Raw genomic sequence first — 12,037 nt, 5'->3', positions numbered from 1 at the left:
TTTAATGTATATCAAACGAATCTCGAGGTTGCATAACGGTACATGATTGTAACGACTTTGAAGTTGGGTGTCGCTCCTTTGTAATCTTCAAAAGGAGCATATCTGCCTGTGATTTGTCATTTTTTACTTTTGGAACCAATCAAATTACTTTGCTTGTGCCTTCGATTTTGCCATGAAATGTTCCATGGGTGCAAAGAGAGAAAGTGATCGTCACCCCTGGAGTATCATTGATGGCACACGTGTTGTCAAAAAGCGAAATTAATGTTATAAGGTTCAAATAATTTTAGTAATTTTACTGATTGATCTTCATCTGGAAATCGTCTTTTTGAAATCGGCTTCCAAGCGTCGTGTTAACAGAGCTATCTTACCTGTGAAATGTTTCTTCCTTCAAAGTACTTCTCGGCTATATGTCTTTCTTCTTCTGTTGTCCCGTTTGTCACGACGTCCGCTCCATCAGCGAGACCAATGGCTGTCAACAGACGTCAGACAATTATGCATGCACCTCTCCCCATTTCATATAAGGAATATATATATTGTTCTGCGTATTTTAAAAACAGGGCAAAATCTTTGCATGTGGTAATTGCAACCGACTGAGATTTTCCAGTTTATATATACTATTTCACTTGGATAATCACGGGTATGCCTTTTCTGATTGCTTACCTTTGAACAAAACTTTTAATCGGAAGTAAGATATCACCAACCGGAAGATGGTTTGACTGTCTAACTTTCGATGTAGCACGGATCTGTCGATGGGAATAAGCGTTTCCAAGGCTTTGATTTCAGTACGTAATTTATCCCTGTATCGCTTTGATTTAAAACTGAAAACAAAATATAAAAGAAAAAGTAGAACAGATAGTCAAGATATTTAGCGTATTTAGGAAAATCAATCATATTTAGATCGTGAATGATAAATATATGTGTCTATTTGTTCTTATCTTAACGGTCCATCAGTAAAATAAATACAAAGAATATGAATATTTATTAGTAGGTATCTTGTTTGGTTTGGCCCCAGTCGCAAGAAGAAATGACAATTTTGCTCTTTAACACATCCCTGGTTTTTAAGTTTCAAAAAAGGGAGATAAACTAGAAGAACACTACAACTTTATAAAATTCTTTTATAAAAGCTTAGGAGCTGACATTCATTGGTATACATGTACTTTGTTATATACCCGGTTCTCAATTTGGGAACATGACATTACTTGGATTGACCAATATTTATATGGCAGGTGTCGTCGGTGATGCAGAAGATTCTGACACTTCCGGTTCACCAAGTCTTATTTTGCTTATACTTCCTTTGTATAAGAGTTTACATAGAGGTATCTGTATTGACATGTCTCTGCTTCTGGGTTAATCGTCCCGTGAACAGTCGGTGTCATTTTCTTGAAATCTAATCTCATATTGGTATTTCCATACGTAACCATTAATTTAGAAGTTGGACGAATGTCTATATTTAAGAAAGAAAAATTAGGATGGTATTATTGTCTTTTTTTACAGATATAAATGGCAAATTAGTGCCTTGACCTATGTTACACTCTCGACCTTGATACCTATTGCAGAACTAGTGTGTTTTCATAGTTAAGCCATTTCTCACGTTTTTATAGAAAAAAAAGTAAGTGATCCATATAATTCTACAATTCTGCAACTCCGAAAGTAATCAAAATTTTATGTCATCTCCGCGTCTTCATAGGGAGGGACAAAATCTATAGTTTGATATGAGCAGTCGTTTTGTTCAATTTGAAGCCGTATTAACGGAATAGAAAGGAAAATGAGTTCCATTTTCATTAGTTGGTCTTCCATCAGATAATAAAGCCACAGATCGCCCAAAACAATCAAATAGAATGAAAAAGAAGGAAATCCTTTCCCGTCACTGATACGACAATTATTTCAACAGAAACTGAAATAAGGCTCTTCGATATCATATTGAATTCGACAAATTATCGAAAACATGCACCATTTGCTCTTAATCTTCAGACTATATTTTCTATACCAGACATATATGAAATTGATTAAGCTCCACTTTTTTCCTTTTTTCAATATGCCTGTCGGTAGGTATAATCGATAGCTTTGACGGCTCGTTTTCGTAGACAGTAAGAATTTGGTGAATGTTATCAAATTTACGCAGCCCATGGTTAATGAAGTGATGTTTTCATCGTAATGTCCCTTTAGCAGTGCGCCAAAAAAAGGTGGCGGACAGAGAGGACAGGGCGATACTAACTCGCGTGGAGATATTGATTTTTTTTCTAAAAGCAAGGATCTGCTGTTATTGATTCACTGTTCTGTCAAAGATAGAAAATAGACTGTTGGAATATAGAGGGTATAGATATTCATCTTTAAATGATATATACCACGTTTCAGTCAGGATGATTAAGATAACTTATGAGAATATATTGTATTTTTAAACCCAATTATCACATTAACTTCACTGACACTATAACACGTCTCTATTAACATATTATCTTACTTATCAAAAAAAGTACGATGTAGAATCTATTGATTTTTTTCCGCACACAAGTTTTACCAGACGTAGACAATATGGATAATCGCCAACTAAATGGAGTCTATACGTTTCACGACATGGATGCTATCAGACCAAGAAAATATCGGTATGTGAACAGAAATTAATCCAAACTCAGATTTTATAAAACTAGTTCAAAATTTGAATAAAAGTACAGGGGGAATAAGACCAGGTGTTCCGGAAAAGTAAGCGGTCTTCTGCGTCATCGACGACACCCGCCATGTAAATATTGGTCAGTCGAAGAAAGTAATGTTATGTTCCCAAATGATAAGGTAAATAACAAGAATTAACAAAGAAAAACAACCAAATGCTATCCAAAAACCAACCAACTTTACAATCATATGTTATTATAACCAGTTGAGAAAAAATATGAATCATTAATTTGTATTTCACTTGAAACCCTTTACACGGGTTCTTCAATAAATCCCATATTGACTGAGATCTCGAAACAGCTATTAGGTGAAAGTAAAACGAGTGTCACCTTTAAGTGCTATGGAGTACCGGTGACCCTAAATCGGACTAGTTTTTTTTTCAGTATTATTCACTTATTCATATATGGGTATCATGAACGCCATTTTCACTTCGTATAGACCGAGTTTTCAAACGTGATCGCAACTGGTTATAAAGTGTTTGTTCTGAAACATTCCTTGTTTAGTACTGTTTCACTATTGTTTGTTACGAATAGAGTTGTTTAGACTAAATATGGTACTGAGGACACAAACAGACAAAATGATTGACAGCACTGCATCATACAGATGTTTAACCCCTCGTTGCTTGAATAGTGATTCTAAGCAAGTATCAAGTAAACAAAAATACAAAACGGAAAGTTAAAGCGAAAAAATTCAAATAATTACAAAATAAAGCGCACGAGTGTCAACATTATGTAGAATTAAAATATTAAATAATAAAAAAATAGAATCTACCTGGCAGTAACGTTACCTACAGGACAGATGGTTTGAGTAATCGAGAAAAATCTACAGTAAGTTTGATAGTATGTAAATCAAATCCTAGCGTACTCGAATTAAAATAACGTCAATACGCTGCATTCTAAAATATGTAGCTCTGAATTCCTTCAGCGTCAAAAGAGGACAAAACAGCTGTATGATGCATTTTGTAACAATGTGAAGGCATATGAAATTAGCCGCATCACTGTCTAAATTCATATTTGAAAGTGTAACACTAGGTACAAAGTTTGCATGTCTCAACTATGGTATGTGCGGGTTGCCTACCAGTATAAACACACGCCCCATCTCCCGTCGCGATGTCATCTTATTATCGTAAACTTAAAAACCACAAACACTCGAAAGTCATATTTGTTGACAAGTTTGTGATTGTTTGTGTGAAATTGACCAACGCGTATGAAATCGACAACAATTTATAAACTTCGGCGAGCTTGCAAACACCGGTGCTTTCAAATCAATCTTATTGTAAGTGGGCCCGCTCAGACTCTGTCGAGACAGCGAAAACAGTCGATCCAAAATGCATTAAACCTGACTTTGATAAAATGTTTGAAATAGCTGCTCGAGTTTTGTTTTCCTTTGAATATCGTTCTGTCGTTTGTTAGAGTTCAGCTAGGTTATATCAACAGAACTTTTGCACTGTGTGATATCGAATGCAGGACAAAGAATGACTTGTATAAAACAGGGAAATTAAATTTTGAAACGTGTTGTTACAGGTGTTAAATATGATGTATATAACATGTTCAGTATATAGATATTAAATACACGCTCTTATGGGGATTTTTGTCATCAAAGATATTTTAAGTTTGTTTCTGTGTTTGTGCGAATTTTACAATTAACGACAAAGTCATATGATATAAACAATCAAACAGTGGTTTAAAGAAAACACAGCATCCGTCTATGCATGCATCCATCCACCCATTCACCCACACTACAAGTTAAAGGAATAAAAATTGAAACTAAAAATAAAATTTAGAAAAAACCGATTCCATTTCGTGAAGTGATAAACGCATTTTATACGCAATGTTACAGGCCTCGAATATTTGGTCTGAGAAGTGATACCGAGATTGTCACGATCAGTTGATATAGCCTGACCTGAACAAAAGACCATAATTGGGTAAATATCTGGCATGATCAGGCATTTTTTAGACGGAAAAGACCTATAGTGAATACATGGTCAGTGTCTTAAAATGTATGCCGTATTTTGGTGAGGATGAAGAAATACACAATTGTCGAGCATTTGGCGAGACGCTTTTGTCTCTCTATCCCGTGCCAAAATGCGACTTTTATGTTTAGGAATTGACCATGTATTCTCTTTATTCTGCAACACATATTGATCAATCAGATTATCGAAATTTCTACGTTTTTAGAGCTATGCAATCTTTGTTTACCTAACGTCGACGTTACTCTGAATCGTGCCTGATGACACAAGTGAAAATAAGTACAAATGTACTACGTATTGATGTATAGTTCTTCAATGTATATAAAAAGCAATTTTCTGAATTTTCGAAAACATAAATATACATCAAAACATCAAATAAAATAGCTTATTTCAAAAGTTATTCATATTTTTGAATGAAATGTTTAAGTAAATCGGAGAGTACTTGCGTAGAATTCATGCACGTGCTAAAATACAGCTGTGTTTCGTCATTGCGGTATAGAGCAAAAACAAATCATAACTCGCAAAACACTTCGAAACAATTTCAGAAATGAAAAAAAGCTCGGAAATTTCAAAATCGGAAAAGATTAAACTTTTAACACTATGATTCATCGTTTAATAAATCGTTTTGTTAAACTGTGTCCTGATTATTGGTTTTAAAAAGTGTTAGATATACTATTTACTTGTCTGCCATTTGTATAAACCCTTTAAGAGGTTGATAACGCAAGGTATATCAATTATATTGTATGTGTATTTCGAACGTTTGAAAATATATTGATTTGGTTTTTTTTTAAACTTTGTAAATTTGTTATCCCAAAAAATACTGGATACTTTCAACGACTGCTGAAGTATTACTGTTACAGCAGATGGTCATTCCGTAAAATGTAAATTCTATATTCAGGAACTGTTTTTTTTTTTTTTTTTTCGTTTTGTTTTGTTTTTTTATTGTAAACAAAACATTTAACTATGTACAGAAGAATCCATGAGTCATAAGCTATTATTTTTGTTTTAATGTTTAGGGTTCAATCATTACATAGTATTTATTATCAATTTGTCTATACCATGTCAAAATGACAATGAAATTCTCTTGGATGAATAATCTATATACAAATCAATTAAAATTGTTTGGGAACTAAATTCATTTAACTATGAAGTTCGTGAATCATATTAAACTGGAGTGCTCACGAATCAAGAACACGTCAACAGAAATCGGCACAACTCTGTTTGAAGAGTAGTCAACAAAATGGCGGCCATTTGTACAGTTCGTGCAGGATTCGGTTAGTTGAATGGTTTTGGAATCACGACCTGGGCAAACCAGGTCAACAAAACGGAGAGAGTCGTGTGGATTATGTTACAAAATCCACACGATCTTAATAGTTAAGTAAATTGCATACATATATATACCATATTCCCAAATACAACTTTCCATTTTACAATTCGTGATCAGATGAGGTTGTGTCATTCCATTCATTACCAACTACGTGATATTTACACGAGGAAATGTTTATTTCATGAATTGTATTTTCTGGAGAGGTGTCGGTTTCACTTAAGAGTGACATGTGTAATTTAGTTTCCAGGAAAGTTGTTTTTGCCTGTGCATTTTTTTGGATTAAGTCAACGCCGTTTCCTTCAACAAATCCTACTGTTGCAAAATGGAGAAGGCGCGTTTGATATTGCTGTTATTGCAAAGACGTGCTCGAAATTTGTGTTCTTGTAAATTTTAGTTTGCTGGTTGCCGAGTTCGAAGTATTTCTATGGACACAGCTCTTTGCACAGTTTAATTCCAGAGGTAGGAGGGAATTTGTATTGGATATTTTCCACTTAAAAGGCTAATTTTCGGCACTAAATCAAGGACGTTTCTTTATATTTTATATTGCTGTTATATCTGTTGTTTCACGAGAATCTCGTAAGATACTAGAAGAAATTAATTTCTGTTGACCAGGCATAAGGACTTGTATTCATATGAAAAATAGATCGGAAATCAATAATTTCTCGTTTAAGGCACAGGAAGAAATTAATGTGTAATAAGATTACATATTGACCTCGGTCGCTTTTTCTTGAAAACTTGTTCTACAGCTTTTGTTTTTGCAAGACGTATATAGTTATATACTGAATCTTTTATGCTATATCTATTTTCTGAAAGCATCATTAACCTTGAAGATTTTTATTATTTATTTATAAGCGAAGATAGACACTGAAACATTACCTTAGCATCGACTGATTCATTCTTCTTAGACAATCGTTCACAAATCTATTATGTTTAAGTTTAAAAGATTTTTCTCACTTAAAACGATACATCATATAACTACGATTGACATGGCCTGTTACCTCGATAAATCAGAGTATTCTTAACCCTCTAGATCATCTGGTCCTATTCTGTTTTATGCTTTTTAAAGAGTTTCTTTGTAAATCTTTCTTTGTCCATATTTAGCCCTCATTTCATTAGTTGTGAGTTTACAATACAATTCGGTATTGTTTTCAAACTATTTCATCACATAAAAAGAAAACTGCTTTAATATCAATATGTTTAGCTGTAGTTGAGAGTTATATTTGAAGTGTTTCTATAAAGTAGACACATTATACTTTGCTCTTCTTTACAATTCCTGTCTATGGATTACTCCAAGTGATTAGGTTTTAATTGATAAGTTAAATCGAAACTGACATTTTCAGTTTCAACAGTTTGAGATCAATACCTATATCTATAATATTTCCAATAGTCACACATAAATACGGTAGTACTATCTTCACAATATTTTCAAAACGCATTATGAAATGACTCTCACAACACAGCACGGCATGTTATTACATTTGTGTCTCAATCGCAAATGTGTCAAAACAAAAATTATTTTTACTACGTTACTTTAGATAACTTTACGTTACAAATAAATAATTATTAAGGTGTTCGACTCCGGATTTTATTCACTTGTTTGATTTTCCACCTAAATTGATCAGTGTAGAAAACCCCTTAGTTATTGTCGTTTTTCAGGTACTGGTGTTACAGAAGATTTTTGTGATAAAAACTTACACACTGACATAGTATTGAGCAACGGGAAGTGTATCAGGATTTATCTTGTCATTTCATTTAGGTAAATACGTATATGAATGTTATTACGTCTGTTTGTAAATAGCATATTTGTCTCGTATTTTCTTTTTACCCACTTTACATATATTTTTATTATTCAATAAATAAAACTTTTTTAACATTTTACTTATAACTTATAACTAAACATATCAATTATATATATGGAATTATATATGTAAGGATCTTATCTCGTAATGGGTAACTTGTCATTTTTTTTTTATATTTTTCTCTTATAATCTGGTAATGTTTTATCATTCAGAACTGTGACTACTTAGTGATGAAACAAGAGCAAGAATTGTAAAGGATCCGTATTATAACCGCTCTCTTGTTTTATAAAAATATTCATACTTCCCATTCTCTTACACATACTGGACATAGGTATAGTATTGTCGATACTGTGGGTAGTAACAGTTATACTTTTTTAAAAATCGTTTAAGGGAGTTCTGAATGAAGACATTACTATCATATAGGGCATATCATTCAAACTATGGATTGATCAGGGATATGTCTTTATAAATAAATGCAATCAGTAGAACCGATTGGCTCTTACTTTTATTACCTCCAGTTGCTGTATTTTAGCAGATTTCCTTAATAACGTACCTCTCTAAACAGTTGTAAGACACCAATAGTACATTAGATAGTATATTAATTGTTCTTGTACATAATCTTATATTATTCCTCCTGTCATTTTTCTCCTGTTTGATCATTTGATGATTCATGATATCCATCCTGTAAAGGTATGACATCGGCAATAACGAATGTTTATAAACACGAGTTTATGTCCTTACACCAGTCTAGAGATCTGACTCTGATATTCCATGTTTAAATATACACAAGATTTAATATGTGTGCCAAAGTCATTAACCACAATGTCACCGAGTATTGCCCTATGACTGAACAAACTTCAGATGAATTTTTCTGTTCTACACGTTAAACTTCCCGTGCAATAAGCACTTTGTTTATTTTGTTATCTTTGTAATATTTTATTTGTAAATTAATCTTTATGTTGTTTCTAACATTTCAGGAAGAGGAATGTACAGAAAATATATCGATTTATATAAGTCCTACCTACTAAACTGTACAACATGACCAGGCAAACATGTCTAAATATACGTAAACAACAAATAAACAGTAAAAAGTAGTGTGTAAAGTCCCCAAATAAGTAGAAGATAAACAACAAAACAGGCATCCATCTTTGTATCGCACAGGGAAAATGGATTATTGCCCAATGAGATCCTTATACCAATCAATCGTTCTCTAAGCGCTGCAGTACATAATGTTGTTGTGTAGTTGGTCAACTCTAATTTTGCTAAATCATTTATAAAAACATGTAAACGTGTCATAGAAACCTAATGATCTACGACTCAATATTTCAATTATATATGGAGGGGGAGATGGTCTTCATGGCAATATCTAAAAGAGTCGAGATCTACTAATAAAAACAACAAAAATAAAAATAAAGAAATAAACAAAAACGATTTGGATTTTTCAGTGTGGATATTGATTCTTCTGATACAGAAAAAATATTCCGAATTAGGACAGTGTAAATACAAATATAGAAAATGATTCTTTATTTTTTAAGGTCTGATATTAATTTAATCAAACATAGATACGAGTTATACATCGCACTGTGTTGCCACACTGAAATTATCATTCTATACTTTGATGCTACTTTTACCAGCCACATTTAATACATATGAATAATGGAACAGTTCCGAAGTATTCATTGTAGACAATATATGACATCTTAAGCTTGCAGGACGTGCAGATCATTAACATAATTTTATCATTCGTTTCGGCAAGAACTCGTTTTCTTGTTCTCTAGAAATACCAATGAGTACTAGAAAGACGAAAGAGCTGTGTAACACAGTTTAGTGTTTATTTCGTTCCGAATTGAAAAATCTATATATATTGTATAATAAGTTGTCTGTGTTAAGCAATTTAATTCATGATTTGGCATGTACTGTTTTTGCTTTATGAAACTATTTTGAATTAAATGGTTAAATAAATGAACTTTTATTACAAGCAGATAGGAAACCTCTCTCCAGTTTTTCCCGTACCTAGCCGAGTGTACTAGAAAGTGTTTTTCACTTGTGTATGCAGGTCAGAATGTTGGAAAGTTACAGCTTATTTAGTTAATAACTTTTCATTCATACATTTGCTGCATTTTTATTCTTTTCTGTTCTACTTTTACTAGTTAATACATTCTGCCGGTCATGTTCATTTTCCTTCTTCTCCCCATTTGTCACTTTTAACGTCTCTTTTCTTTCTCGTCGAAATTCATCCTCTTTTGGTTATATTTTTATTTATAAAACATTTTTCATTCTTCTCCGTTTTCAATTATGATGTTATGTTACTTGTTAACTCTCATTTTACACACTATTCGTCTTTGTTCCTCATAGTTTATTCCTCTTCATGACATCGTCAAATGTTGCTCTTGCGCACTCTTCTCCAACGCTTTGCCTGAATTTCTGAGTGCTACTATCTTCTCCTCTGATTTCATTTGATATATGATATTGTTAACCCTCTGCTTTTCTTTCTACTTCTCCATCCCCATTTCGTGTCTGTTCGTTCGCTCAGTTCAACTCTTGTTCACTTTTTCCACCCCACTCAAGTTCACCTTCTCTTTTCCCTCCTTTTTGCTTATGTTCTAACGTTCATATCACTACATTATTTCTACTGTATTGACCACTCTATTCTAAATGTTCACCTCATCCTCTCTCTGTTTATGCCCCACTCCGAATATCAGCAAAATCACTTGTTTTGTTGTGTTGTGCTATATAGTGGTATTGGCTGTAGACTTGTGTATTTGTTTTTCGTATACAAAGCGATATTATATAACATCATATCTTTTGAAGTGGAAGAAAATACAGTGCAGGTGACAGACTTCGGGCTACATGCATGCTATGTGTGTGTTTAATTAAGCGGATTTTACTGACCTTGGGTCAACTTTACTTGACCCTCGATCCTTTGATGTCTGACCGGAAACAGTATTGCGTGGGGTAATTCCACCATCTGGTATATCACCTGTAATTAAGACACATTAGCTGTTTTCAACATATAACCTTTTTAAGCAAATGTTTTAAATATAGATAAATCTCATTATAGATAATTAGATCAGTATTAAATAAAACATTTTTTAAATGAAGTATATTGGGATTGAAGCGTAATATAATAATATGTATCTTGGGAAAGATATTTATGATATTCTTATTTTTCAACAGTACACTCATTCATACTATACTGGCCTGTTTTTATTTAACACTAAAAAGTATATTGGACAGATAAATTCAAGCTGAATTTTTATTCAATATCATTTTAACAATAAACAATATGTTTCTATTTCCTGTCAGGCACTTGGATATATTTAAAGTTTTCATATTCTATTGTCTATCGTAAAACTGTCTTTTGGACACATTCAAACGAAATATTGTTTTCAATAAAAGCTCACTGTAGATATTGTAATTGCATTTACCTTTTATCCTTTCCATGGTTAAGTATTTGACAGAACTTTGATTGCATCATATATATTCGATAGCCTTGCAATTTACAAACCCTTTTACGTAACGATCTTTTGAAATTGTGATTTTTTTTGGTTCTTTTTCGAATTAGGATTGTTAAGGATGTTTAATAACAAGGTTGCACACCGAAGTCTGAATGTATTGACATAAATCGGAGGTCGTGGTAATACAAAACAAAACGATATGAACAGCACTAAAACTTACTTTCTGTTTCCATATCCATTATTGAATAAGCAAGGTCTTCTGTCTACAGCCTTTAATACTCTTTCTGGAACAATACAGAATCATAGAAAATATCAACCAGCTACCTAGATAAAGGCGGAAAGAACTGTGAAATATGCGTATCAACTAGGTATAAGTTTGAGCCATTTAGAGATATAAAAAATACTTGTTTTAAATTTTTTTTTGTCTGTTAAGTTATATTATTGATAAATTCATCCTTGCAATTAAAACCTAATAGATCAATATCAATAAACATCAATACAGTTGGCATTTCTGAGAAGTTTAAGTTTAAGATAAAGTTTCTTTAAATTGTTAATGAGAATTAAGCATTTAATTATAAAATCGTACAGTGTTTGATACAGATGGTATCTGCCGATACATTACTCTTTATAACTTACTCACAGAGAAGTCCTTGTAATTTTTCATATTTTGGAGGGGATCATGTTGTTTCTCGTGATGTATATAGCAAACAAATATCATGGTTTCTTTTCTCTCTATCTCTATTTTTCTCAACTAAGTTATTTCATTTTTGATCTTTTCGCAGATAAAACGTCATTTCTAAGATAACTTAATAATTAA

At 32.6% G+C, this 12,037-nt stretch overlaps 1 protein-coding gene across 1 annotated transcript in view; it reads right to left on the bottom strand.

Annotated features, from left to right (window-relative positions):
- LOC132555188 (circadian locomoter output cycles protein kaput-like) overlaps positions 1-11,459 on the bottom strand; it is a 30,120-nt gene extending 18,661 nt beyond the window's left edge. The window contains exons 1-4 of the mRNA XM_060219542.1: positions 11,441-11,459; positions 10,655-10,742; positions 661-818; positions 369-469 (exon numbers count right to left, since the gene is read on the bottom strand). Coding sequence (XP_060075525.1) covers positions 369-469; positions 661-818; positions 10,655-10,742; positions 11,441-11,459 — 366 coding nt within the window. The remainder of the gene's footprint in view (positions 1-368; positions 470-660; positions 819-10,654; positions 10,743-11,440) is intronic.
- Positions 11,460-12,037: the final 578 nt, after the last annotated feature.

This window comes from Ylistrum balloti, unplaced genomic scaffold (genome assembly GCF_031769215.1).
Source record: "Ylistrum balloti isolate Yb309-2 unplaced genomic scaffold, AGI_CSIRO_Ybal_v1 Utg370458, whole genome shotgun sequence".
Classification (NCBI taxonomy): Eukaryota; Metazoa; Mollusca; class Bivalvia; order Pectinida; family Pectinidae; genus Ylistrum; species Ylistrum balloti.
This window is presented reverse-complemented; position numbering and strand designations above follow the sequence as displayed.